The sequence below is a fragment of the Aureococcus anophagefferens genome (genome assembly GCF_000186865.1).
Source record: "Aureococcus anophagefferens unplaced genomic scaffold AURANscaffold_9, whole genome shotgun sequence".
In the NCBI taxonomy this organism is placed as follows: Eukaryota; class Pelagophyceae; order Pelagomonadales; family Pelagomonadaceae; genus Aureococcus; species Aureococcus anophagefferens.
In genome coordinates, this window is record NW_008705569.1 from 1,524,751 (window position 1) to 1,552,142 (window position 27,392).

General features: G+C 71.4%; 8 protein-coding genes across 8 annotated transcripts; 2 read left to right on the forward strand and 6 right to left on the reverse strand.

Annotated features, from left to right (window-relative positions):
* AURANDRAFT_26423 (hypothetical protein) lies at positions 1-630 on the forward strand (the record flags this gene model as incomplete). Its single annotated transcript, XM_009038762.1, has 1 exon — positions 1-630. One exon carries the CDS (start codon positions 1-3, stop codon positions 628-630), a length of 630 nt encoding a protein of 209 aa, XP_009037010.1.
* A 2,466-nt stretch (positions 631-3,096) lies between these two features.
* AURANDRAFT_11850 (hypothetical protein) lies at positions 3,097-3,948 on the reverse strand (the record flags this gene model as incomplete). The annotated part of the gene is made up of 2 exons (XM_009038775.1): positions 3,097-3,600; positions 3,655-3,948. Coding segments are annotated over 2 exons (798 nt in total), but the record flags the coding sequence as incomplete, so codon positions are not given.
* A 385-nt stretch (positions 3,949-4,333) lies between these two features.
* AURANDRAFT_64318 (hypothetical protein) lies at positions 4,334-12,382 on the reverse strand (the record flags this gene model as incomplete). Its single annotated transcript, XM_009038774.1, has 3 exons — positions 4,334-9,007; positions 9,315-11,447; positions 11,621-12,382. 3 exons carry the CDS (start codon positions 12,380-12,382, stop codon positions 4,334-4,336), a joined length of 7,569 nt encoding a protein of 2,522 aa, XP_009037022.1.
* An 862-nt stretch (positions 12,383-13,244) lies between these two features.
* On the reverse strand, positions 13,245-14,090 carry AURANDRAFT_64319 (hypothetical protein; the record flags this gene model as incomplete). Its single annotated transcript, XM_009038773.1, has 1 exon — positions 13,245-14,090. The coding sequence occupies one exon, from the start codon at positions 14,088-14,090 to the stop codon at positions 13,245-13,247; it is 846 nt and encodes a 281-aa protein (XP_009037021.1).
* A 500-nt stretch (positions 14,091-14,590) lies between these two features.
* AURANDRAFT_16737 (hypothetical protein) lies at positions 14,591-14,947 on the forward strand (the record flags this gene model as incomplete). The annotated part of the gene is made up of 1 exon (XM_009038763.1): positions 14,591-14,947. A coding segment is annotated over one exon (357 nt), but the record flags the coding sequence as incomplete, so codon positions are not given.
* A 5,781-nt stretch (positions 14,948-20,728) lies between these two features.
* Positions 20,729-21,025, reverse strand: AURANDRAFT_15609 (hypothetical protein; the record flags this gene model as incomplete). Its single annotated transcript, XM_009038772.1, has 1 exon — positions 20,729-21,025. A coding segment is annotated over one exon (297 nt), but the record flags the coding sequence as incomplete, so codon positions are not given.
* Positions 21,026-21,537: 512 nt separating this feature from the next.
* Positions 21,538-22,315, reverse strand: AURANDRAFT_71669 (expressed protein; the record flags this gene model as incomplete). Its single annotated transcript, XM_009038771.1, has 1 exon — positions 21,538-22,315. One exon carries the CDS (start codon positions 22,303-22,305, stop codon positions 21,559-21,561), a length of 747 nt encoding a protein of 248 aa, XP_009037019.1.
* Positions 22,316-26,229: 3,914 nt separating this feature from the next.
* On the reverse strand, positions 26,230-27,339 carry AURANDRAFT_64322 (hypothetical protein; the record flags this gene model as incomplete). Its single annotated transcript, XM_009038770.1, has 1 exon — positions 26,230-27,339. The coding sequence occupies one exon, from the start codon at positions 27,337-27,339 to the stop codon at positions 26,230-26,232; it is 1,110 nt and encodes a 369-aa protein (XP_009037018.1).
* Positions 27,340-27,392: the final 53 nt, after the last annotated feature.

Sequence of the window (27,392 nt, forward strand, 5' to 3'; positions counted from 1 at the left end):
ATGGCGGCGTGGGCGCGCCAGTTCGTGTCGCAGAAGAAGAAGCGGTGGGTGAACGCGGAGGAGAACATCGACCTGGACCTCTCCTACATCACGGACCGCATCATCGCCATGGGCTTCCCCTCCGAGGGCGCCGCGGGGCTCTACCGCAACCCCATGCCCATGGTCCTGAAATTCATGAAGCTCCAGCACGGCCTCGACAACGTCAAGGTCTACAACCTGTGCAGCGAGCGCGCCTACGCGACGGGCGCCTTCCCGCACGCGCTCCGCGTGCCGTTCGACGACCACAACCCGTGCGCGTTCGAGCAGCTCGCGCCGTTCTGCGACGACCTCGACCGCTGGCTCGGCGGGCACCCGAAGCGCGTCGCGGCGATCCACTGCAAGGCCGGCAAGGGCCGCACGGGGCTGGTCTGCGCGGCGTACCTCGCGCGCCTCGCGCTCCGGCCGAGCGCGGGCGTCGACGCGCCGGACGGCGTCGTCGGCGCGACGACGGCGCTGGCGCACTTCGCCGCGAGCCGCACGGAGGACGGCAAGGGCGTGACGATCCCGTCGCAGATCCGCTGGGTCCACTACTGGGAGCGCTACCTGCGGACGGGCGCCTACCGGCGTCCCGCGGCCGCGCGAGCGATTTGACCGGGAGGGAACATACTCATCGACGCACTTGGTAGGCGCCTACGCGCCGAAAACCTACGCGCTGACGATGCTGCGGCTGCAGACGATCCCGACGACGGACGGCGCGCTCCGCGGCGGCGGCTGCGACCCGTTCTTCGTCGTCAAGTGCATGCGCGAACGCGGCGGCGCCTGGCAGACCGTCAAGGTCCACGACCAGATCAAGTCCGGCGCGAAGATCCGGAAGCTGCACCCGAACGAGCGCTTCGCGACGCTCCACCCGGACGCGGCCGTCGTCGTCCGCGGCAACGTCAACGTCGGTATTTATGACTACGACTGGGGCGGCAAGAACGAGAAGATCTGCTCCGTCTGGTTCAACACGGCCTTCGTCGACTCGAACTACCTCCTCTTCGACAAGCCCGTCCTCGACGGCGCGGTCAAGGACAGGAAGGACCGCGTCTCGTCGCGGCACTTCAAGCTCGAGATTTACCTCCAGGAGGTCGACGCGGCCTTGTACGACGACCGCGACGGCGAGGCGCAGGCCGTCGTGCCGGCGGGCGGGGGCGACGAGGATGATGACGACGACGACGATGAGGCGTAAAACTGAGGTTTTTTTTTTTGGTGACGCGTTCAACAAGAGGCGGTTGCATTTTAAATCTTGACACTCAAAGCGTGGGCGCCGTGGCGCCACTGGCACGCGACGAACATTTTGACAGCTTGCCACACAATGCCCTTGCAAGCAATGCGACGGATCATTCTAAGCCTCGCCACGGCCACGGCCCTGCGCCAGGTGGCCCGGCGGCCGTTCATCGTCCAGGGCGGCGCCGCCGCGGCCGCGGCGACCGTCGGCGTCGACGCGGCGCGCGCCGGCGAACTCGACCCGCGCGTGCTCGACCTCGCCGTGGAGCTGGGCTCCCTGGAGAAGTCGCGGGCCTACACCATCGCGAGCGGAACGATGACGCCGACGGCGCCGCAGAGCGCGATCAAGAGCCTCTGCGGCGCGGGCACGATCTGGCTCGGCGAATCGCGCGACGTGACGGACGACGACTCGATGGCCGCGGGCATCTGCGCGGCGCTCGCCGTCGCCAAGGCGGCGCAGCAGGGCGGCAAGACGGCGCCCGTCGCCGTCGGCCTGGAGGCGGTGCGCGCCGACTACCAGACCGTGCTCGACAAGTTCGTGCTCGGCGAGATCGGCGCGGACCGCGAGGCGACGGCGTTCCTCGCAAAGGCGCTGGACTGGGACGCCCACTGGCCCTACCCCATCGAGCGCTACGCCCAGGTCTTCGAGCTCTGCCGGAGCCTGAGCCTGCCCATCGTCGCGCTGGGCGCGCCCGCGAAGGATTTGGTGACGGCGGCGTCGCAGGGCCTGAACGGCCTCGACGCGAACGCCTGGGCGCGCCTGAGCCTCCCGGAGGGGCCGGAGCCGCTCATGAAGTTCGCGTCGACCATGGCCTACCAGCAGTACCGCCAGAAGGTGCTGGAGCCCGACTTCGAGCGCTTCGCGCGGTTCAAGCGCGCCGCGCCGTTCTTCGAGGCCGCGTCGACGATGGACGGCAACGACGACTTCGCCAAGTTCTACACGAGCCGCCTGCTCTGGGACGCGTCCATGGCCGCGCGCGCGGCGAACTGGGTCGACCAGTCGCCGCGCAATGACGCGACGCTGATCGCGCTCGTCGGCGCGGAGCACGCGTCCTACGGCTGCGGCGCGGCGGCCCACTGCGCGGCGCGGTCGGACCGGCCGGCGCGGACCGTCATCGTCAACCCGCCGGCGCAGCGGCCCGAGGCCGCCGCGGCCGCGCCCGCGCCCGTCCGCGGCGGCGCGCCGCCGAGCGGCGGCGCTTTGGGTTTGGAGCTCACGTTCGCGTCCGCGAGCCCGGGGGCCGGCGCGGCGGCCTCGGACCGGATGCAGGCCCGGGACCCGGCGGCGTCGTCCCTGCCCCTCGCCGACCTCGTCTGGTTCTCGCCCTACGAGACGCTCGCGCGCGGCGCGAACTTCATCTGACCCTTCGCGGCACATAGCTCCCCCCCCCCGACCCCCCCTGCGCATAATCGCCGTTGTGTTTACCTTTAGCCGGCGGCGCGCTTCTCCGTGTGGAAGTCGCGCTGGTCGCCGTCGGTCGCGCGCTTCTCCTCGATGGCGGCGAACTGCGCGGCGACGCGCGGGTTCATGGCGTCGACCTTCTCCTCGTAGGACTTGCCCGTCTCCCGGTCGAGGAGCGGCGTGTAGGCGGCCCGGAGCTTCGCGTCCGCCGCGCCGCGGAGCAGCGCGCGCGCCGCGGGCCAGGGCACGAGCGCGGCGCCCGGCGGCGCCGGCGCCGCGCCGTTTTCCGCGAGGAGCGCGTCGAGGTCGCTCCGCCGCACGGCGAAGGCGTCGAGGCGCTCGAGGTCGTTCCTGCGCTTCGCGGCCTCGACGACGGCGGCGCGGTAGGCGCCCTCGAAGTGGGTCGCGAGGTAGTCCAGGGGCTCCGGCAGCGGCGCGGCGTCCGGCGACAGCGTGTCGAACGCGCAGTCGTGGAGCACGAGGGGCCGCTCGTCGGCGATGAGGTACTGGGGCTTGCGCGGGGTCCGCGCGACGTCCAGGAGCGCGTCGACGACCGCCGGCGGCTCGAGCCCCTCGCCGACGAGGAAGAGGACCGCGACGAGCGACCGGACCATGTGCCACAGGAACGCCTGCCCGTGGATCTCGAAGAAGAAGCCGTCGCCCGTCTTGCGGACGTCCGCGGCGTAGACGACCCGCCGGAAGTTCTTCACGTGGAGCACGTCCATCTTGCAGAAGTTGCGGAAGTCGTGGTCGCCGACGAGGCGCGCCGCCGCCGCGGCCATCGCGGGCACGTCGTACGCGGCGCCCGTGTTCGGCGACGTCGCGGGGAAAAAGTACCGGTAGGTCCGCGACGCGCAGGAGAAGCGCGCGCTGAACTCGGGCACGACGGGCCGCCAGGCGAGGGCCCGCACGTCGTCGGGCAGGACGCGGTTCAGCATGTTCACGTAGTCGAGCTCGCGCCTGCCGCCGGCGAGCGCGTCGCCCGCGTGGAAGTCGAGGCCGCCGACGGGCTCGCCGGCCCTGGCCGCGGACCGCACGCGCAGGCCGACGACCTGCCCGAGCGCCGACACGCCCTTGTCCGTGCGGCCGCACCGCGAGTAGCCGCACGACTCGCGCGACTCGACGAGGCACGTCTTCTTCAGCGCCGCGAAGAGCTGGCGCTCGACGGTGTCGACGCCCGCGCCGGGGATGTTCTGCTCCGCGAAGCCGCTGTAGGCGCCGCCCTCGTAGGAGATCCAGAGCGCGATGCAGCGCTGCTCGTAGCGGCTCATGTCCATGCCCGCCTTCTTCTTCTCCTTCTTCGATTTCTTGCGCGGCGGCGACGCGACGGCGTCGGGTGCGAGTGCTTCCTCCATGATTTTTGGATTCGATGCGGCGACGCGCAGCGCGACGGCGAGGAGCTCCTCCGGCGGGAGAGCACGGAGGCGAGACTCCATGCTTTGCTTCGCCGACGGCAATGACGGCCTGGATCTTCACCTTGCACCTCGACGCGTCCGGATCCGAGCTCGCGTCAGTGCGTTGCAAGCTCTAGGTGGGGGTCCTTACTTGGCTTTCGGCACTTGGTGGGGGTCCTTACTTGGCTTTCGGCACTTGGTGGGAGTCGTCGCCTTCGCGAGGCGCGCGCATCGATTCTCATCACGCTCACGCATATTTTTTTAGCCGGGGAGAGAGGGGGCGCCGCGCTCGCTAGGCGGCGAGGGGCGGGTAGACCTGGCCGAAGTCGAAGGTCGTGACGATCTCGAACTGGCTGCCGTGGTCGCCCCAGGTCGCGTCGTCGTCCTTGATGGAGTGGTGCGCGTCGTTCTCGGCCTTGACCTTGTTGGGGAAAAGGATGATCTTCCGGAAGCGCCCTGACGACTTCGTATACATGGTCCTCGGCGGGTCCGCGGGCTGCTTCGGGAGCTTGAGCGACTGCGTCGGCGGCGCCTCGAGGCCCTCGGAGACGACGTGGGAGTCCTGCTCGAAGTGCATCCACATGGGCTCGACGACGATCTTGTCGCGGTCGACCTGGCGGCTCCGGATCGTCGACGGCGAGCACGTGCCCGCGTCGACCTTGGAGAAGAAGTAGGAGAGCGTGTCGTGGTGGCCGTGCGCGTCGTCGTCGTCGACGCCCGGCGAGATCTGGCGCTTGTCCGTCTTCATCTTCGTCGGCGACGCGGCGGCGGCGGCGTCGTAGCCGGAGACCTCGGACTGCATGGCGCTGAAGAGCGCGACGACGGACCCGTCGGAGTAGTGCGCGCCCTCCTGGTCGCCCTGGCGCGCGATGAGCGCCGCGGCGCAGAGGCTCCGCGTCTGGGGCTTGTCGACGCGCTTGAAGAGGGCCGTGAGCAGCGCGCTCAGATTGTCCGCGGCGTGGAGGTCCGTGCCGCCGACGGTGAGCAGGTTGTAGAGGCACGCGGCCGCGTCGTCGAGGCGCGCGGCGCTCGGCTTCGGCGCGCCGTGGTCGCCGCTCAGGAGCTTCATCATGGGCTCGATCTCGTCCGTGAGCCAGGCCGGGTGGAGCTTGTGCATCTGGTGCGGCGCGTGGACGTGGCTCAGGTTCCTCGCGGTCCGCGCGTGGAGGCTCATGATGACCTCCGGGTTCGTCGTCGCCGGGTCGAGCTTCGCCGTGACGCGCGCCACGGACGCGAGGCAGGAGATGCCCCGCGCCGACACGAGCTCGTGGTTCAAGGAGTGGGAGCAGGACAGGTTGCAGAGCACGTTGCCCACGTCGAGGAGCCGCTGCTCGAGCTCGCCGTCCGTCGCGTGGCCCGTCTCCACGAGCGTCGTCACGCAGGGGATGAGCAGGTCGCACTGGGCCAGGAGCAACCGGTGGTTGTCCGGCTCCCAGGACATGTTGTGGAGGATCGACGACACGACGCGGAGGATCGCGGGGCTCCCGTCGCGGAGCACGGCGATGCGCATGCACGCGCGGCTCAGGCCGCTCGTCTCGAGGGCGTGGCGGTTGTCCGGCTTGACGCTCAGGTTGAAGAACGTGCCCAAGACCAGCAGGAACGTCGACAGGTGCATCCGCGGGAACCGCGCGCCCGCGTCGTCGGGCGTGAGGCCCTCCAACAGCTTCATGAGGCTGCTCCCGATCTGGTAGCCGACCATGGCGACGTCGCAGCCCGGCACGAGCGAGATGTTGTAGCAGACGACGAGGGCGAGCTCGAGGACCAGCGGGTTGTCGCTCGCGAGGAGCGCCTCCAATAAGACCGTGACGCCGTCGTCGACGAGGCGCTCCGAGACCTCGGGGCTGCACATGGCCATGTTGTAGAGCGCGAGCGTGCACTTGACCTTGACCTCGAGGGCGACCTTGGGCGCGAGGTCCGCCTCGAGCAGGCTCCGGAGCACCTTGACGATGCCGCGGCCGCCCTTCTCGTTGTCGCGCTGCGGCCGGTGCGCGGACGCGTCGTTGACGAGCTTGGCGCTGAACTCCGTCGTCCAGCTCAGGTTGCAGAGCGCCGCCGCGGCCCAGAACTTGGGCTCGTGGCCGTGGTGGAGCGCGACGGACGCGAGCGTCTCCGCGGCGTTGATCGTCTCCATCAAAGTGCTCGCCGTGTCCTGGGAGCAGCTCAAGTTGTAGACGACGAGGGCGCCGATGCGCTGCGTGCGCTCGGACTCGACGCGGAAGAGGCGCGAGATGGCCCAGAGCACGTTGTTCGGCTCCTTGAGGAGCTTGGGCCGCGTCCGCTCGTAGCGGATGAGGTTGAAGAGGCACTCCGCGCAGACGCCCTTGACCTCCTCGTTGTTCGTGCGCAGGATGGCGATGGCGATGAAGTCGGCGATGGCCTTCTCGCGCAGGAGCGTCTGGACGCACTTCTCCTCGCACGTGAGGTTGCAGAGCGCGCGCGCCGCGTAAAGCTGCGTCGACTCCTGGCCGCCGCGCATCATCCCGAAGAGGCGCCACAGAATCGACGAGTCCGACGTCAGCAGGCCGCTGTGCTGGCGGATGCAGGAGATGGAGAAGAGCGCCGCGGCCGTGAAGTTGATGATGTCCGCCGCGCGCGACGTGTCGAGCGCGCCCAAAACCCGGATGAAGCCCTTGACCGTCGACGTCTCCGCGGCGCGGAGCTCGTCGGAGGCCGTGAGGGCGCGCACCGTCGACGCGCACATGCGGCGCACCTCGTCCTCGCGCGACTCCGCGAGGTGCTGGAGCGCGTTCGTGATGGAGTTTCGGAGGAGCACGTCGTGGTACGCGCACTCCTGCGAGAGGTTGTTGAGCGCGATGCCCGCGAACTTGAGGACGACCGTGTCCTTCATGGCGCAGAGCGTGATGATCGTGTTGACGACGTCGTCCGTGAGGAGCATGTCCTCCTTGGCGCGGTCCGCGGGCGACGCGCCGGCCTCGTCGCGGACCGTCATGATGTGCGCGAACATCGCAAAGGCGGACGCGATGATGCGCTGGAGCTCGATGCCCGAGTTCGTCGCGAGGAGGGTCATCATGGCGAGCACGTCCGTGTGCGTCGACGAGTTGTGGCGGCTCAGGTCGTCCGCGATGTTCGCGAGCGCCATGCCCACGTAGCGCCGGACCTCGGGCGACACCGCGGGGTCCGCCGTGAGGCGCTTGAGGAGCTCGAGGACGCCGGCCTCGACGATCTCGCACTGGTTCTCGGGCACGCTCAGCAGGTTGATGTAGGCGACGAGCACGAGCACCTGGACGGACGACGTCGTCGCCTCGCCGTCGCTGAGCTTCTTCAGCGCCACGTGGCTCCCCTGGGCGATCATGGCCTCGCGGTTCGCCGGCTCGGCGCTCAGGTTGCAGAGCGCGACGCACAAACGGCCCCGCGCCTCGACGGCGCCGACGTAGTCGACGAGCGCGACGAGCGTGGGCACCGCGCCGTGCGCCAACACCGTCGGCAGCATGTGGCTCACCTCCGCGCCCGTGAGGTTCGCGACGGCGAGGCCGATGACCTCCTTGGACTGCTTCGCCGTCGTCATCTGCTCGAGGTCCACCAAGGTCTTCACGGCGCCGTCCTTGATCATGCGCTCGCGGCCGTCGACGGTGCACGTGAGGTTGAGCAGCACCTCCGCGAGCGTGTGGAGCACCGCGTCGCCGTCGGGCCGGCCCGCGGCGCCGGTGCCGTCGTCGCCGGCGCCGACCTTGCCGCCGCGGAGCAGGCCCTGGTAGAGCAGCGAGGACACGAGGACGATGATGCCGCCCTCGATGAGCGCGATGCGCGGCATGTCGAAGAACGAGAGGTTGTACGTCGCCGCGAGCACGAGGAGCGCGGCCTCGTGCTCCGCGAGCGACGTGAGGTACTTGATGGCCGGCACGATGTGCTCCACGAGCTGGTTCCGCTCCGCGGACGTGAGCAGGTTCGCGAGCGCGACGAGCGCGACCTTGCGGCACGTCGCCGAGTCGACGGCGATGCCCGACGCGAGCGTGGAGAGGCACGTCGCGATGAGCGCGTCCTCGCCGCCGTAGTGGCCGCTCAGGTGGCCCAGGATGAGGCAGCTCAGGAGCATGACCGTGGGCTCCGTGGCGTGGTGCGTCGACATGAGGCTCAGCGCCTCCGCGACGACCATCTGCTGCGGCGGCATGAGGACGCCGTGGACCGCGCGCTCCGTCGTCAGGTTCGCGAGCGTCGCCGCGCAGTACGTCGCCATCTTCAGGTCCGTCAGCGACGCCGCGGCCTGCTCCGTCTTGCCGATCTTGTCGATGACGTGGAGCGCGCCCTCGCCGATGATGTGCTCCTCGTCGCCGGGCGTCGTGCTGTAGCGGAAGATCTCGACGATGATGGCCTGCCAGCGCTCGCGCATGCGCTCCGCGGCCTGCTGCTCCTCGGGCGTCTCGCCGCCGCCGCTCTCCTTGCCGCCGGCGCCGCCGCCGACGCCCAGGAAGTCGCCCGTGAGGAACGAGTTGTGCCGGTTCCGCGGGCTCGACTTCTGCGCCTGCACCTTGCCGCCGGCGCCCGCGCCGCCCCGCAAATTCTGCCGGCTCAGGTAGATGAGGCCCTGCGTGTGGTCCCGCTGGCTGAAGAGGTCGCCGCCGTAGGGCTTGAGCACGGACACGCGGAACGTCGCGAGGTCGACCTGCGACTGGCGCCGCGCCTTCACCTTCGGCGGCTCCTTCGTCGGCTTGCTCGACGGCGGCCGCGTCGGGCCCTTGCGGTTGTACTCCTCCTTGTCCTCCATGTACTCGAGGAGGGCGTAGACGAGGTCCTCCTTCTGCGGGTGCATCTTCCAGAAGCCGCGCGCCTCGTGGAGCTTCCAGTGGCGCACGAGCTTCTTCAGCTCCTCGCCCGTGATCGCCGCCGTCGCGCCGTCCTTGTCCGGCGGGAAGAGGTCGTGCTCGCGCAGCGGCGCCCGCAGCAGCTCCAGGTCCTCGCGGCGGGCGAGGTCCTGCAGGTACTCCTGCAGCTTGCGCGAGCATCGCGTCTGCGGCTTGAGCATCTTTGGAGTTCCCGCGTCCCGCGGGCGCCGGGCTGCGGAATGCGCCGGGCGCGCAAGCGCTCACGCTGGACCCGCGGCGCGGCGGTGGGGGCGGCGCGACCACCGACGACGAGCGCGCGAGCACGAGAGAGGCGCAAGGCTAAAACGGGGCAGACAGTTTTACATATATATCATTGCGACCAAGATATATGCGGTCAATCTTTACCTTTTACCCAAGCGCCGCGCGCGGCCGCCGCCGCCAGAACCGCCAGCAGGCCCTCCGCGCCGCGGCCGCCGCGTCGGCGAGGGCGACGCGCGCCGCGAGCGCCGCGAAGGCCGCGGCGAGGCCCGCGAGGGACGCGGCGTGGCGCGGCCGGAGGAGGAGGTCCCGCGCGTGCTTCGCGGCGAGGACGCGGAGCACGCGGCGCTTCCGCCAGGCCGGCGGCGGCGGGAGGTCCGTTCGCGCCGCCGGCTCGAAAAACCGCGCGTCGCCCGCGAGCGCGTCGGCGACGGGGGCGGCGGCCGCGGCCGCGACGGCCGCGGGCCGCCGCGGGCCGAGGCCGGGCAGGCGCCGCAGGAGCGCCGCCGGGGCGCCGCGCGCCGCGCGCGCGGCGTCGCGCAGGGGCGCCGGCGCCGCGGCGCGCCCGAAGGCCGCGCGCGCGACGGCGCCGCGCGCGCGGGCCACGAGCGGCGCCGCCTCGACGTCTCGCGCGACGCGCCGGAGCGCGCGGCCGTCCGCGTCCGCGAGCAGCAGCGCCGCGACGCGGGCGGCGACGTTCGCCGCGTCGTCGCCCCGCTGGCGCGCCGTGTCGACCGAGCAGGCGTCGTCCTCGCAGGGCATCTCCGCGGCCGCCGTCGCGAGCGCCGCGAGGCGCTCCACGTCGAGGCGCGTCGACCCCGGCTCGAAGAGCGACGCGCGGAGCTGGGCCTCGCCCTTGGCCGTGCGCGGCGCCAGGACGCGGCAGGCCGCGTGGGGCGCCGCCGCCGCGAGCGCCGATAAAGGGGGGTCCATGCCCGCGGCGAAACCGTCGAGCGTGATCACCGCCCGTACGACAAAGAGGAGCCAGGGCGGCAGGATGAACTGGTACGTGAGCGCGAGCTCCGTGAGCCGCGCCGTGATCTCCGTGAAGGACCCGGCCAGGGCGCGGTCGCCGCCGCCCTCGAGGGCCTCGACGAACGACGCGGCGAACTCGTCCTCGGAGCACCGGCGCCACGCGCCGGGCAGGAGCCCGCTGATGGGCTCCCCCGTCTTCGCGTCGACCCAGATCGCCGGCTCCGGCGGCACCAACCCGATGTCCCGGAAGCTGTCGAGGAGCGTCGGCCAGTCCTCGTTGAGGATCGCCGTCACCGCCGTCGCCATCGCCTCGGTCTGCGGCACCGTCAGATTCGTCACGAGGCCAAAGTCGAGGAGCACGAGGTTGTCGTCGCGGTCGTACATCATGTTGCCGTAGTGGGGGTCCGCGTGGACGAAGCCCGTGCCGAAGAGCTGGAGGAAGCAGACGTCCAAGCCCTTTTGCACCATCGCGCGCTGCCTCGCCTCGGAGATCGCGCCGAGCGGCTCGCCGTCGATCCACTCCGCGACGTGGACCCGCGGCGTCACGGACCAGCCCCTCGCGTCGCCCCGGGCGTAGCCCGCCCGGGGCACGCGCAGGTAGCCCGCGAGGGGCCGGTGCGCGTCCCAGAACCGCGCGGCGTTCGACGCCTCCTCGCGAAAATCCAACTCGCGGAAGAGGCCCGCGGTGACCTCGTTGACGATGGCCGGGTAGTCCGTCGAGTTCGTGCCCCAGAACTCCTGGAGCGCCTTGAGCATGACGCGCACGGCGTAGGTGTCGAGCGCGACCTGGTCGACGACGCCGGGCCGCCTCACTTTGATGGCGACGGCCGCGCCGCCCGCGGTCTCGCCCCGGTAGACCTGGGCGAGCGACGCCGCGGCGACGGCCGTGTCGGAAATGTGCACGAGCTCCAGGGGGGACCCGGCGAGCTCGGCCTCGATGCTCGCGAGCGCGACGGCGTCGTCGAACGGACGGTTGCCGTCCTGGAGGCTCTCGAGGCTCGCCGCGGCCTCCTCGCCGATGATGTCGGGCCGCGTCGCCATGGTCTGCGCGAGCTTGACGAAGACGACGCCGAGCTTCGAGATCTCGTCGCGGAGCACCGCGCCCCGCGGCGACGCGCCGGGCCGGAGGCCCTTGGCGCGCTTCGCGCGCGCCGCGAACTCGTCGAAGTCGTCGGGCGACCCGCGCGCCCAGGCGCCGTAGCTCCGCAGCGCCGCGGCGGAGATGGACGCGAGGCGCCGCGCGACGAGCCAGGGCCGCGTCTCGTAGTGCGCTTTGATGCCGCCGATCTTCTCCTCGAGCGACGAGCTCCGGTCCAGCAGGATGGGCTCGAGCGCCGGCGACTCGTAGCTCTGCGGCAGCGATGGGACTTGTGTCGGCGCCTTGAGCGTCGTCTGCGGCGGCGCGACGACCACGGCCCCGGCGGCGGCGGCCAGGACGGCTACGGTTGCCGTCCAGAGCATGCTCATCCTCCAGTGTCGATGACGATGCTCGCGCAAGCCGCGGCGCGCCGGGGGCTTGCGCAGCTCGCGCCCCCGCGTTATCGACCCTCCGGGACCCAGGAGACCCCCTCGAGGATGTCCGTCTTCGGGAAGTCGCGGAGGACGCCCTCGAGCCCCGTCTTGAAGATCTCCTTCTGCGCGAGGCCGCGCTTGTGGTCGATCATGTTGCCGTAGCTCTCGTCGAGGCGGTCGAGGACCGCGAGGCCGTCGACGACGCCGGCGACGGCGCAGTCGTTGCGGTTCGTGCCCATCTGCTTGTTGGGGCCGCGCACGAAGAGCAGCGCCGTGGAGCCGATGAGCGCCAGGTCCCCGCGGCGCCACGGCGCGAGGCCGCCCTCGCACGGTCCGGCGCCGCAGTCCGGGTGCGCGTCGTTCCCGAACGATCTGCGGACGGCCGCGAAGGGGTCTTCCCCGCCGTCGCGCTTCCGCGCGGCGGGGCTCTTGTCGGCGCCGAACTGGCAGATCCATTTGTTCACGCGCCACAACGCGAGGCGCTGGTCCAGGAAGCCCGACGCGACGAGCGCCCGCAGCTGCGCGGCGCTCTTGGGGCATCGCGTGTCGTTGACGCGCACGTCGACGTCGCCGGCGGTGGTCCGGAAGCGGAGCAGCGACGGGCGCGGCGGCGGCGCGGGCGGTCGCGGCGCGTCTCGCGGCGGCGCGGGCGGTCGCGGCGCGGCGCGGCGCGGCGGCGGCGGGAGGCGCTGCGGCGGCGCGAGGTGCCCCGTCGCTTCGGGCGGCGCCGCGGCGTGCCAGCCGAACTTGAAGACGCTCGCGCCGCACGCGGCCCCGGCGAGGAACGCCGTGACGACCTCGAGCAGTCCCTTCATCGCGGGGGCCAATCGAACTCTTCACGGTATTCGCGAGGAAGCGTGCGCAGGAAGAGGGGCACGAAGGCGACGCCCCCGACGCGGACGAGCCCGATGGCGCCGGCAATGAAGAGCCCGCGTATGGACCATGTCAGACTGAAGCAGACGAAGTCGAAATAGAGGCGGCCGAGCTCGTAGGCGGAGCAGCGCGTCAAGAGGCGGAGGAACTTACAGAAATGGGGCGTAAAGTCGAGCGCCCGCTCCATTTAATAAGGGCTGCCCATTATTCACTTAGTCAACTTTGGCCGCTAGCAGACTCAAGATCGACTTTTGGCAGCATGGGAGAGCTCTAATCGGCTGCCCCACTTAAGATGGCCTTCGCGCGCCTGCTCGACGAGGCCAAGGCCGAGACGAAGGCCGAAGCGCCGTCGCCGATCAAGCTCAAGGAGAAGAGGGACACGCTCGCGCGCTTCGCGTCGCGCCTGCGGACCAACGACTCCATGGTCGCGGACCTGCTCGACGAGGAGGTGCGGATGAGAACGGTGGACGGCCAAGAGCTCGTGGGGCGACGGGACTGCATGCGCGCGCTCGATCGGCGTCCGCCGCTTCCGCGCGCGCGCCGGTCGCGTCTCGTCGCTCGCGTTCGCGCGTCTCGACGACCGCCGCGCCGCCGCAGGCGCTCTTCGAGAGCCAGCGGCGCCTGCCGACGTGGGACGAGGACCGCGACTACGACGTCGACGACCGAATGTGGACGCGGACGGGCCGCGCGCGCGACGGCACGGAGGTCACGCAGACGTTCCTCCTCGACGACGAGGGCCGGTCCATCTGCGTCATCTCCGAGCGCCGGCGGCGCGCGGAGGTCTAGGCAGCTTTAGGCGGCCCGTCACGGCCAGGAGAGGACGACGGCCGTGAGGTTGTCCGTGGACCCCTTGTTGTGCGCGTGGTAGACGAGCGTCTCCGCGGCCTTCTCCGGGGCGACGGCGGCGCAGCACTTGACGGCCGCGGCGCCGTCGAGGACGTCCCAGACGCCGTCGCAGGCGAGGATGAGGAAGGCCTCGGCGCCGTCGCAGGGCCGCGCGAAGGTCTCGGGCGTCGCGGTCACGAGGTTCTTGAACTTGAGCGGCCGCGCGCCGACGCAGCGCGTGAGCGCGATGCCGCCGGGGTAGACGCGGAACGCGCTCCTCTTGTTCGCGCGGAACGCGAGGGCCGGCGCCATCCTCCCGAGGAGCGCGCGCGCGCCGGACGCGCGCGCCTCCTGCTCCGTGCGCCCCACGAAGCCGCCCGCGGCGCGGACCCGCTTCGCCTCCCGCGGGTTCGACGCCTTGTGGTCCACGGAGAGGTCCAGCGCGGCGAGGCCGCCCTTGCCGTCGTCGACCGCGAGCACCGCGCGCGAGTCGCCGAGCCAGCCCACGGCGACGTCGTTGCCGTTGACGCGCGCGACGAGCGCCGTCGACGCGTCGATCCAGCCGCCGGCCTCGGACGCGGCGAGCACGCGCGCCTCGCAGGCCTCGAGCCACGCCGCGATCGCCGCCTCGCCCGCGCCCGCGTCGCGGAGCGCGCGCCGCCGGTCCTCGTCGCCGCCGAGCAGGTCCGCGCAGGCCCGGCTCGCGCGCGCGCCGCCGCAGCCGTCGAAGACGCCCGCGACCGCGCCCTTCTTGTCGGCGACGGCGAAGTGCGCGTCCTGCATCGACTCGCGGCGGCCGCACATGCCGTACGCGCTCACGACCATGGCCTGCCCGGGCCCGTCGAGCGTCGACCGCCGCCGCGGCCGCGGCGGCGGCGGGTCCGCGGGCGCATCGGGAGCGCCGGCGTCGGCGCGCGGCGCGAGGGCCTCGGCCGCTTTGTGGGATCGCAGAACGAAAAATGCGGCGACGGCGACGACCAGGAGGACGGCGCCGGCGAAGACGACGTGCTCCAGCGACGGCATGAGTACTATGGGCGCCTCGAGACCGAAGCACCCGACACCGAGGCTGCGGGGCAGCGCGAGCACCTGCTGGCCACGACCGGCGCGTTCGTGATGGTGCTGCGGCGGGGCGTCCAGCGGAGTGAGGATCGTGAGGTCGGTCGCGCTGAGGTAATCAGCGATCACCATCGGCCCCTGAGCCTGCTGAGCAGATAGCCGGCGGCGACATGTTGTCCTCTTTGGCGCGGTTCGCGACGGGCTGCGCGCGCGCGAGCCTCGCGCGGGCCCCATCCCTCGCGGCTCCGACGCGCGGCCTGAAGACGCACCGGAGACGGAAGCTCAACCGGACGTCGTCGCACCGCCTCGCCATGCTGCGCAACATGGTGACGTCGCTCATCAAGTGGGAGCGCATCCGCACGACGACGCCCAAGGCGAAGACGCTGCGGCCCTACGCCGAGCGGCTCATCACCTACGCGAAGAAGGGCGACCTCCACGGCATGCGCCTCGCGGCGCGCGTCGTCCGCGAGCAGTCGGCGCTCCGCAAGCTCTTCGAGGTGCTCGGCCCGCGCTACGCGGCGCGCCGGGGCGGCTACACGCGCATCCTCAAGCTCAACGAGCCGCGGGCCGGCGACAAGGCGCCCATGTCGGTCATCGAGTTCGTCGACCGCGACGGCGAGCTCCGCGTGCCCAAGCCGCCGCGATAGAGCCGGCGGCGGCGGCGGCCCCCTCGCGTCCGCCCGAGGGGGCGGATCTAACACACTTATCGGTAGAAGCGGATGTCGGCGACGGCGAGGTCCGCGTCGAAGTCGCGGCCGATGCCGAGGAGCGAGAGGCGCCGGAGTCGCGCCGGGTCCAGCGGCGTTTCGGCGGCGCCGGGGCCGTTGCCTTCGAACGCCGCCCAGGGCAGGTCGACCGTCGACCAGGCCGTCGACGCGGCGAAGCGCGACCGGTACGACGAGAAGACGCGCGCGCAGTCCGGCGTCCGCAGGTGGAGGCCGTAGGTCTCGTCGTCCGCGCCCGCGCGCACCGTGAGGCGGACGCCCGAATACGCCGACGCGTCGACGTCGACGTCGAGCCCGAGGCTCACGAAGCCGCCGTTGTTCGCCGTCGTCACGCGGCCCCGGAGCACGAGCGCGGCGCGGCCGCCGACGGTCTCCCGGCCGTGCGCGGTGACGACGCTCAGGCCGCCCATGACCTGGTCGCAGCCCGGCCGCCAGCTGTTCCCGTTCGACGCGAGCGGGTACGCGGCGGACATGTCGTCGACGACGTCGTCGCCGTCGGCGACGCGCGCCTCGAGCGACGACGCGAAGCTCTTGAGCGCGTCCTGCTCGACGAGCTCCGCGACGGCGCCCGCCTCGTCGACGACGCTCGCGACCGCGGGGCCGCGATCGCTTCCCACCAGACCCTTGCTTTTCAGGAAGGCCATCGTCTTCGACGGATCCGCGGGCTTGCCCGTGCCGAAGCGCGCTTCGAGCTCGCGGCGCGACGCGCTCACGTCGTCGCTTGCGAGCTCGCGGCGCGACGCGCTCACGTCGTCGCTTGCGAGCTCGCGGCGCGACGCGCTCACGTCGTCGCTTGCGGCCAGGCGCGAAACGCGGTGGAGAAGTGCGTCGTTGGCGACGAAGCCGTGCGCCGCGAGCGCCAACCAGTGTGTCGTGAGCGCAAGCTGACTCAGCAATCCGGCGCGCATCGCGTCTTGGAGAGCTCTTCAAGGTCGACGAAGCCTTGCTCGTTGACGCGTCTCTTGAAACTGATCGAGATGGAAGGACGATGATGAGGCAGCCTTCGCCGCGCGCCCACCGCGCGGTGCAGCCGACGTCGGCGGAGCTCGTGCGCCGGTGGCGCACGCGGCCGCGCCGGCCCGCGCCGCCCTGCGGCGCCAGCGTGCTCTTCGTGAAGACGACCGGCGCGCCCGTGCCCGACGCGAACCGCGGCGCCGAGGTCGACGCCGCGCGGCCCCGGTCGGCGCCGGCGCGGACGCACGGCATCAAGAACGCCTACGGCTACAGCCTGCCGACGCAGCCCGTGCGCCTGCTGTGCATGGACGGCTTCGAGGCCGGCCTCTGGAACCCGAGGACGAACCGGCCCGCGGCGCGGCGGCCGCACACGAGCGACGGCCTCGGCGGCGCCGCGTCGCCGCGCCACATCGCCATCACCCTCGCCGTCCAGGGCCCCGCGCCCGCCGAGGCCGACGCGGCCGGCGGCGCGGCGGCCCCGGCGGAGGCGCCCGCGCCCGCGGCGCCCGGCGCGGCGGCGCCCGCGGCGGCGCCCCCGGGCGCGGCGCCCGACTTCTCCGGCGACGACGCCGCGGCGGCGCGCTTCAAGCTTCTCCAGAGCCAGGGCGTCACGCAACGCAACCTGAACGCCTTCGCCGCGCGGCTCGAGGCCGCGGCGGACGCGCTCGGCGAGGGCGACGCGCGCGACGCGCGGGGCGGCGCCGCCGCGCCCGTCGAGGCCGCGGCCGCGGCGCAGGCGGCCCTGGCCGCGGCGCCGGCGCCCTTCGACGAGGCGCCGCCGGCGGACGGGGACCTGCTGGCCGCGGCCGTCGCGGGCCTCGTGCGCGGCGTCGCCGCGCCGGGCCCGCCCGGCGACGACGCGTCGGTGGCGTCGCGCGCGTCGAGCCGCGCGTCGCGGCGGACGCTCACGGACGACGAGGCGAGCGTGATCTCGGGCGCGGCGCCGACGGGCGACACGGACGTCGACGTGCTCCGCGCGAACGCGCGCGAGGCGCTCCTCGTCGAGCTCTGCGTCGGCCACCCGGCGCTCGAGCGCGTCCATCTGCCGCACAAGTACGCGCTCACGGACGAGGAGCGCGTCCGGCGGAAGAGCGTCCACGAGGAGATGCGCGCCGAGGCGACGCGGCAGATCGAGGCCTTTGACTTCGACCGGAGCCGCCGGCGGTCGTCGCTCGGCGCGGGCCCGCGGCGGCGCCGGTCGTCGCTCGGCGCGGCGCCGCGCCGCGGCAGCCTCGGCGTGCCCGAGGACGCGACGCGCGAGGGCAACGCGGACCTCTACAGCGAGACGAACCTGGCGAAGCGCGAGCTCATCCGCGACGACCCGGAGATCCTCGAGTGGCTCGACAAGTGGTGGATCGCGACGCAGGAGTTCGACGACAAGGACAAGGACGGCGCGATGGATTTCGAGGAGTACGCGTACTTCCACGGGCGCCTCAAGAAGTGGATCCACAAGTGGGCCGGCGACCGGGGCGTGACGTTACCGAAGTCGAACCGCGTCGAGGCGCGGGAGCAGCTCGAGGAGGACTTCGCGGCGGACTCGGGCGAGAGCGGGCTCGTCCTGCACGAGGACTTCGTGAACTCCATCTTCGAGCTCGCGGACATGTGGACCGAGTCCGTGGCCAAGTACGAATACATCGAGTTCCTGAAGCGGGGCTACGCGCACGTCTACAAGCAGCACCTGGACCTCGACGCGCTCAACTTCCCGCTGAGCTGGCGGCGCTACCTCGACGAGGACTCGAGCGACGAGGACAGCGAGTTGAGCGACGACTCGCTCATGGACATGCCCGAGGCCGCGGTCATGGAGTACATCGTCGACGTCTACGTGGCCAAGATGGCCCACGACGCGTCCGTCGACGCCATGCCCCGCGCGAAGCGCCACGCGAAGCCGAGCGTCGCGGACGTCGCGCTCGAGATCTTGGAGTGCCGCGAGTTCCCCCACGAGCACGGCGCGCACCAGTTCCACGTGCGCGTGCGGTCCCTCGCGCGGGCCCTGCAGAGGTTCGACGGCCGGAACACGTGGTTGTACCTGTTCAACCGCCTCGTGGGCTGCTTCACGCGCAACGGCCGCGTCCGCGCGATCCCGACCGAGGGCGCGACGTTCGTCGCCCGGGCCTACGGCGAGATCCTGCCCGCGCTCTTCGAGGCGCGCAAGCGCATCCCCCACGGCGTCAACAACGAGCTCCAGCGCGTCATGCGCGGCGCGAAGCACCAGGTCTACGCGGGCTACGTCGCGCTCAACGCGGCGCGCGCGTCCCTCCGGCGCGTCCACAAGGACCTGCGGGACGCGGCGGAGGCCAAGGGCGTGCCCCTGCCGCGGCACGCGGAGCGGCGGCTCCGCGAGGCGTCGGACCTGGCGCTCAGGTCCCTCGCGCGGCCCCTCGCGGGGCTCGTCGACGACCTCAACGCGCGGCGCCGCGGCACGAAGCAGACCGTGCTCCAGGCGTCGAACCTGGACAACAGCGTGACGACCCTGGTGCCCGCGGTCGACTTCTTGATGCTCGTCGCGAACATCTGGGTCGGCGTCCACGCGCTCGACGCGGAGCAGCGCGCGCGCGACCTCGCGGGCCGCGACGAGCGGCACGACATCGAGGCGTCGCACCGCGAGAGCTTCCGCAAGTCGCTCCTCGTCGACGACCCCCGGGGCCGGAAGCGCCAGAGCGGCGCCTGGGCGACGGCGGAGAAGCGCTACGGCGCGCACCGGCCGCCGAAGCCGTCGAACGCGCACCCCTACCGCCAGACGGCGCGCGCGACGGCGCGCCGCAAGTCCAAGTCGCGGCCACCGGGCGGCGACGCCAAAGCGTCGCTCCGCCGCGTGAGCCTCACGGCCGGCGTCACGCAGCGCCGCGCGTCCCACGTCGGGGACAAGCCCCGCCGGTCGTCCGTCGCGCGGAAGGCCGTCAACGCCGCGGGCAAGCCGCCGCCGGAGCGGCGCAAGAAGCCCGCGAGCCGCGAGTCGTCCATCCTCGAGATGTCCGTCGGCGCCCAGTCGTCGCGCCTCTCGGGCAAGCTCGCGTCGCGCGCGCGGGACCTCCTCGAGTACGAGCTCTTCGACCGGTCCTACGGGTAATTTCGATTAGAGCGGGTCCGCCGGCTCGTCGAGGGGCACCTTGTTCCGCCGCCGGGCCAGCGGGTCCGGCGCCGCGCGCGCGCCCGCGGCGGCCGCGGCGGCGGCGACGACGAAGAGGCCCGCGCAGACGAGGAGCGCGGCGCCGAGGCCGCGGTCGAAGTAGGCGGCGATGAGCGCGAGCGGCCCGGCGGCGCAGCCCGTGTTGAACGCGCTCCGGACGCCGCCGACGAGCGCGGCGGCGTCCGGCGAGCCCGCGGTCAGCGACGCGGAGAGGAAGTTCGCCGTGCCCTGGTTGAGCGAGCAGAGCCAGTAGGACGCGGTCGCCGCGGCGAGGAGCGGCCAGGGCCCCGGGTCGGCGAAGGCGACGGCCGCCGCGCAGCCGACGAAGACGGCCGCCACGCACGCGGCGAGCGCTCCGGAGATGCGCCACGCGTTGCGCGCCGCGAGGAGCCGCGGGAGCAGGAGGGCGTGGAGGAAGATCTGCGCCGTCGCGGCCGGCACGAGCGACAGCGCGACCTGCTTCGAAGTGAAGCCGTACTCGTCGACGTAGACGACGGCCCAGGCCGCGAGGCCCGCGGTGACGACGAAGCCGTTGCAGAACATGATCGCCGCGACGGCCGCGAGCGCGGGCCGGCTCACGGGCTCCGCGGCGGCGGCCGCGGCGCCGCCGCCCGGGCCGCCGCCGGCCCGCCGCTCGAGCCGCCCCGGCCGCGCGACGGCGACGGCGAGCCACGCCGCGCAGAGCACCGTCGGCGCCGCGGACACGGCGCAGGCCTCGCGCCAGCGCCGCCAGCCCAGCGCGCCGCCGACGAGCGCGCCCGCGAGCAAGCCCACGTGGATGAACGCGGCGACGAGGCCCATGCGCCTCGGCAGCCGCTCCGGCTCGCCGAGCGACGCGATCCAGCTGATCGCCAGGCCCTGGGGCGCGCAGAAGCCCGCGCCGACGCGCACGGCGCACAGCGCCGCCGCGCTCTCGCAGAGGCCGCTGCCGCCGAAGAGCGCGCTGTCCGCGACCATGAGAAAGAGCATCGTCGCCTCGACGCCCAGGCGCTTCGACGCGGCGCCGAAGAGCGGCAGGCCGACGATGACGGCGACGTACTGCGCGAAGGTGATGATGCCGACCCAGCGCAGGCTGTAGTCCCGGTCGCGCAGCCAAAACGGCAGCAGCGGCGCGATGATGCCGATGCCGAAGTAGTCGCTGAACATGCAGACCAGCGAGATCGTCACCTGGGCGCGCTCCGAGAAGCAGCCGCCCATGGCCGCGGGCGCGTCGCGCATGGGCGGCCCGTGCTCGACGCGGGTTGTTGCCCTCGCCGCCGCGGTCGCGCTGCTGTCGCCGCCGCGGTCCGTGCTCAGGCGACCATGCGCAAAGAGCTTCAAGTTTGGCACCTTGACTTCAAGGAGAAGCTGGGCATGAACTACTCGTAATAATCATAGGAGTATTCTTCTCTGAAGAATTCACTGGCGAGGTACTGCTGGCGATAATATTCCGACCCGGTGTCTGTTTCTTCGCAGGAGAGGACGCCGCGTTCGACCAGATCGTCGAACGCGGGATCGAGCGCGGGAGTGTCGTTCGCACAGATGCCAGTGGACGTGTTGTAGTGAACCGCTCGCAGATTTGTCATTTCGAGCAACGAATGCGGGAGCGTCGAAAGCGCCTGGTTTCTTTCCAGGTTTAGCTCCGTGAGGTCGAGGCCGTCGAAGGTACCCTCGTCGATGGATCGAACGTCATTCCGCCACAGATCCAGAACCGCGAGACTCGTGAGGTTCTCGAAGGTGTCCGCCTCGAGTCTCGTTAAATAGTTTCCATACAGAAAGAGGACAGCCAGGCTTTCGAGTCCGTCGAACGAACCCACGCTGAGAGAAGAGATAGAGTTCATCCCCAAGTCGAGCCACCGAAGCCTGTTGAGGTTGCTAAAGACGCCGCTGTCGATCGTCGTCATTGAGTTTTCGTTTAGATCCAGTATAATCAGACACTCAGCGCCAGGAAACTCGAACGTCTGTTCCAGAGAAGCGATGGCGTTAAAGTCCAAGTCTAGTCTTCCGAGGCACTCGAACTCGAAGGCGCCTGCCTCGATTGCAGAGATGGCGTTGTCTCCAAGTTCCATGACTTGCATGGCGCACAGCGTCATCGAGTGTACCTGGTTGGCCAAGGGGCTGCTCACGTTAGTGTTGGGGCCTCCAGGCAGGTCGAACGGACCCATGGACCAGATCGGACGCAAGAACGCGACCGCCAAGGTCGAGATGCGCATCACAGATCGATTCGAGCACACCGCGGCCACTGCGCGCGCGCGCGGTCGCCATCGCTGCCCGGACTTCCACCAAGACCTAGGTCCCCGGCCCTTTTCCCACGCGCGAGGGGTCGGGTAAGGAGCACCCTCGTCAATTTGGCGGGGTTCAGGCCACCATGCTCGCGCGCTTGGACGGCGTCGCGGTCTGGTGTCCCCCCCCCTTCGTTGAGTCAGATGTTGAGTGCACCTTAGACTTCACCTTAGCCCTCGGCGCCGCGCATGCAGACGAGCTTCTCTCCGATGGCCCGGGTGACGAGGCCGCCGGCGGCGACCTCGAAGGCGAGCGGCGCGGGCACGTCCGCGGCCCCGACGGCGCGGAAGCCGAGGCGCTCGTACCACGGCCGCGTCGCCTCGAGCGTGAGCAGGTAGACGTCCGCCGCGCGGCGGTCCGCCATTTCGTGGCTCTCGAGCAGGCGCCGCACGAGGGCGGCGCCGACGCCGCCGTTCCTGTGCTGCTCGAACACAAATACCGACGCGAGCTCGAACAGCTTGGGCGCCGCGGCCTCGGCCGTCGCGCGCCGCGCGGTCCGCGCGTCGCGGCGCCGCGCGGCCTGCGCGGCGAACTCGCGGTACTCCGCGGTCCAGGGCAGGCTCGCGAGGCCCGTGGGGATGCTCGGCAGCTCGTCCCAGGCCTCGTCGTCGGCCGCGGCGTCGAAGTCGTACGTGCCCGGCGCCGCGTCGTACGTCGCCGGGTCCGCGAGCGCGGCGGCGCCGAGCGGCCGCAGCTGTGCGAAACCGAGGCGGTCGCCGTCGTCGTTCGTGGCGACGACGAAGTTCCTCGCATCGATGGACAGCGGATTCATGAGGTTCCGCGCCATCGTCGCAGCGATGGCCAGCTCGTCGGACCGCCGGCCCGGCCGGATGGTGAGCGCAGCTGTTCGAGTTAGGACTTGCAAGACCATGAGCCAGCGCACTAGTAAATTTGTTCGAGCCATCGACGTCGACATGTGGCGCTCACTCGTGGCGCGTCGAGAACTCGGCATCAGCTCGCAAGACTGCACCTTGAGCTTCAAAGTAAGATTTTCAATTCTTTTTTTTCTCGAGTTGTCTCCGATGGGCCTCTGAGCAGCCAACCGGCGCCGCCGGAACACACCGCATTCTCGAGTGCCATAGCTCATCGACTGGCTCGCATGGTTGAGGAAAGGCTGCGAATGGCTTGCGCAGGAGGTCGCGTCGAGGATGTCGGGTATCTCCTCGATGGGGGCTGGATCAACGAGACGGACCAGGACGGCCGTACGCCGCTGTTCGTCGCGAGTCGGGAAGGCCAAGCCGCCGTCGCGGAGCTGCTCCTCGATCGCGGCGCGGACGTCGACAAGGCGAAGCAGGACGGCTCGACGCCGCTGCTCCTCGCGAGCCAGAACGGGCACGCCGCAATCGTCGAGCTGCTGCTGGCCCGCGGCGCGGACGTTGACAAGGCCGAGGAGGACGGCTGGACGCCGCTGTTCATGGCGAGCCAGGACGGCCACGCCGCCATCGCCGCCCTGCTCCTCGATCGCGGCGCGGACGTCGACAAGGCGACCAAGACGGGCGTGACGCCGCTGCTCATCGCGAGCGAGAACGGTCACGCCGCCGTCGCGGAGCTGCTTCTCGATCGCGGCGCGGACGTCGACAAGGCGAAGCAGAGCGGCTGGACGCCGCTGCTCATGGCGAGCCAACAAGGCCAAGCCGCCGTCGTCGAGCTGCTTCTTGCTGGCGGTGCGGACGTCAACAAGGCCGAGGAGGGCGGCGCGACGCCGCTGTACATCGCGAGCCAGAACGGTCACGCCGCCATCGCCGAGCTGCTCCTTGCCCGCGGTGCGGACGTCGACAAGGCCGAGGAGGACGGCACGACGCCGCTGTTCATGGCGAGCCAGAACGGCCACGCCGCCATCGCCGCGCTGCTCCTCGATCGCGGCGCGGACGTCGACAAGGCGAGGCAGGACGGCGCGACCCCGCTGCTCATGGCGAGCCAGGACGGCTACGCCACTATCGCCGAGCTGCTCCTGGCCCGCAGCGCCAATTTCAATTCGACGATGTCGGGCGGCTCGACGCCGCTGCAGATCGCGCGCGAGCGCGGCCACAACGACGTGGCGTGGCTGATTCACGGTCACATCCGCGCCTACATGCTCGACTGCTTCCGCGCCACGCTTCCTTCCGAGCTCATCGAGCTGGTCACAGCCTTTGCTTTCGCTGGATTAATAGCCGCTCCTTGAGGGCATGTTGCCATATAGAAAATAGTCAAGCTATGAAAACCAGAGTAGCGATCTTTTGTCCGAGACGCACCATTTTCTTCAAAATTGCGATGAAGGGCACCTGGCGGCGTCCCGAGGCCACCCATTCACAAAAATACTTCCAGGTACCGCAGCGTGTGGCGTCGGACAAAGAATACGTGTTATCTTCTGTCCTCGACCAATGAAATCGCTGGAATATGCGACTGACTTTAATTTTTCCATAATATAACTATTTTCTATATGCTCAAGTTGATTTGCGAGTGCCGCGGGTCTGAGAGCCCGCATGGTGTGTTGGCATGGTGGCCTCCTTGTTCTCGGCACTCGCAGGAGGTCGCGTCGAGGATGTCATGCATCTCCTCGATGGCGGCGCTGAGATCAACGAGACGGACCGGGACGGCCGTACGCCGCTGTTCGTCGCGAGTTGGGAAGGCCACGCCGCCCTCGCCGCGCTGCTCCTCGATCGCGGCGCGGACGTCGACAAGGCGGACAAGGATGGCTGGACCTCGCTGCTCCTCGCGAGCGAGAAAGGCCACGCCACCGTCGCGGAGCTGCTCCTCGCCCGCGGTGCGGACGTCGACAAGGCGAAGCAGAGCGGCACGACGCCGCTGCTCATGGCGAGCCAGAACGGGCACGCCGCCATCGCCAAGCTACTCCTCGATCGCGGCGCCGACGTCGACAAGGCGAGGCAGGACGGCGCGACGCCGCTGTTCATGGCGAGCCAGAACGGCCACGCCGCCCTCGCCGCGCTGCTCCTCGATCGCGGCGCGGACGTCGACAAGACCAAGGAGGACGGCGCGACGCCGCTGTTCATCGCGAGCCAGAAAGGGCACGCCGCCGTCGTCGAGCTGCTTCTCGATGGCGGTGCGGACGTCGACAAGGTGAACAAGAACGGCGCGACGCCGCTGCTCCTCGCGAGCGAGAAAGGCCACGCCGCCATCGCCGCGCTGCTTCTCGATCGCGGCGCCGACGTCGACAAGGCGAAGCAGAGCGGCTCGACGCCGCTGTTCATGGCGAGCCAGAACGGCCACGCCGCCATCGCCGCGCTGCTCCTCGCCCGCGGCGCGGACGTCGACAAGGCCGAGGAGGACGGCTGGACGCCGCTGTTCATGGCGAGCCAGAACGGCCACGCCGCCATCGCCACGCTGCTCCTCGATCGCGGCGCGGACGTCGACAAGGCCGAGGAGGACGGCTGGACGCCGCTGCTCGCGGCAAGCCAGGACGGCCACGCCGCCATCGCCGAGATGCTCCTCGCCCGCGGCGCGGACGTCGACAAGCCCGACGAGAGCGGCGCGACGCCGCTGTTCATGGCGAGCAAGAACGGCCACGCCGCCGTCGCGGAGCTGCTCCTCGCCCGCGGCGCCAATTTCAATTCGGCGACGTCGGGCGGCTCGACGCCGCTGCAGATCGCGCAGAGAAAAGGCCACAAAGACGTGGCGTGGCTGATTCACGGTCACATCCGCACCTACATGCTCGACTGCTTCCGCGCCATGCTTCCTTCCGAGCTCATCGAGCTCGTCATAGCCTTTGCTTTCTAACAAGAGCCGCTCCTTGAGGGCAAGTTGATTTGCGACTGCCGAGGTAATTCTGCGAGCTCTGCGAGCATGGACGCCGATTCGACACCGCTCGTCGCGTGATTTGACGGATGGCGGCGATGCAAAACACTTCGCTGCAAAACAACACATCGCTACCGGAGTGCATCTTGCTCGACGGCGGCCTGGGCCACGAGTGGAAGCGCCAGTCCGGCGACGAGTCGTTCCTCGGCGGCTGCCTGGCCTGCACGCGGCAACCCGACGGCGTCAGCGCCGTGCACGCCGCCTTCTTCGACGCCGCCGACGCCGGCGGCTGGCGCGGCCGCTGCTGCGCGACGACGAACTCCTTCGTCGCGACGCCGCACCACGTCGGGGACGACGCCGTCGCGCTCGCGCGCGCGGCGGTCCGCTGCGCGCGCGCCGCGGCGGCCGGCGGCCCGCGGCGCGTCGTCGCGGGGTCGCTGCCGCCCCTCGGCGAGTGCTACGCGGCCCGCGGCGCCCGCGCGGGCGACGCGGACGCGTACGCGACGCTCGCGGCGGCGCTCGCGGACGAGGGCGTCGACGCGCTCCTCGCGGAGACGCTGTCGTCGTCGGCCGAGGCCGTCGCGGCCGTGGAGGGCGTCGCGCGCGCCCGGATACCCACGCCGCTCTGGTGCTGCGTCACGCTCGCCGACGACGCGACCGCGCGGCTCCGGGGCGGCGAGCCGCTCGCCGGCGCGCTCGCGGCGATCGTGGCCGCCGCGCGGGCCTCGGGCGCGCGGCTCGAGGGCCTCGGCGTCAACTGCTGCGCGCCCGTCGCCGTCGACGCCGCGCTGCCGACGCTCGTGGCCGCCGCGCGCGACGGCGGCGGGCTCCGCGTGATCGTCTACGCGAACGCGTTCGCGGGCACGACGTCCGCGTGGCTCGCGTCCGTCGGCCGGCCCGACTGCCGCGCCGGGCCCGACGCGCCCGCGGATGTCGCCGACTACGCCGGCGGCGTCCTCACGGCCGGCGCCTACGCGGCCAAGTGCCGCGCGTGGCGCGCCGCGGGCGCGACGGTCGTCGGCGGCTGCTGCGGCGTGTCCCCGGACCACATGCGCGCCGTCGCCGCGGCGCTCCGGGACGGGTAAGTAGGTGTGAATTACGATCGTTTTTATCGTGCGTTGTCGCGGCGCGCGTGGCCGTGGGCCTCGAGGATCTTCTGCGTGCAGTGCGCGATGTGGCGGAAGCGGTCGGGCCCGAGGTGGACGCCGCCGTACCAGCGCGACACGACCACCGCGACGCCGTCCGCGTCGAGCACGTCGAGCAGGTAGGCCATCTTCTCGCCCGCGCCGTCCTCCCCGTCGGAGTCGTTGTCCGCGCGGCGGACGCCCGCGGCGTCCGTGAAGCGGTAGGCGCGCATGTTGTGCGTCGCGCGGCCGCACTTGTTCCGCGCGAGGATGGCCCGGAACGCCCACTGCGCCTTGTCGAGCGAGTCGACGCCGACGGCCAGGAACGCCTGGAACGTCGACCGGCGGTCCGTCACGGGCTCGCCGTCGAAGATCTCGACGGCGTGCGCGTCGTCGCCGCTCGCCGCGTCGAAGCGCACGGGCCGCTGGCCGAACTGGGGGCACGCCGGCTCGAAGGTCCAGCCGCCGGCCGGCGCGGCCTCCGCGGCCGGCGCCGCGGCCGGCGCCGCGCCGAGCGCGTCGACGGCGTCGCGCACGGCCGCCGCGACCTCGAAGACGCAGACCTCGCCCGCCGGCGCCGCGGCCGCCGCGGCCGCCGCGACGCAGGTCAGCGCGCGCCGCGCCTTCTCGTCGCACGCGGCGACGGCGCGCACCGCGAACGTCGGCGCGCCGTCGACCGGGTAGCCGGCGCCGCAGACGACGTCGAGCGCGACCGCGGCGCGGTCCGCCGCGAGCGCGATCTCGTAGCGCGCGGCGGCGCCGCCCGGCGGCAGCGGGCGGAACTCGTCGCCGAAGATCGCCGCGAGCGCCTCGGCCTCCTCCTCGCGCGCGGCCGCCGCCGCGGGGTCCGCGACGGCGAGCGCCGCGAGCTCGGCCTCCGGCGGCGGCGGCGGTGTTGCTGCGGTCGGCGGTGGCGTGGTAGCGGGCGGCGGCCGCGCGCGTCGCTGCTGCGTCGCTGGCGGCGGAGCTCGCCGCTGCTGTGATGCCTGCTCGACGCACCAGCGGCAGCGTGCGGTCTTGGGCGTTCGCAGCTGGTTTTTGCTGAAGCCCGCCGGTTCCAGCACGTCGCCGCACGACGTGCACGTGATGCTCATCGATTTACGCTGCGCATCGCTGGCTGAGAGGCTGCGAGGTAGCCCATGTCGCT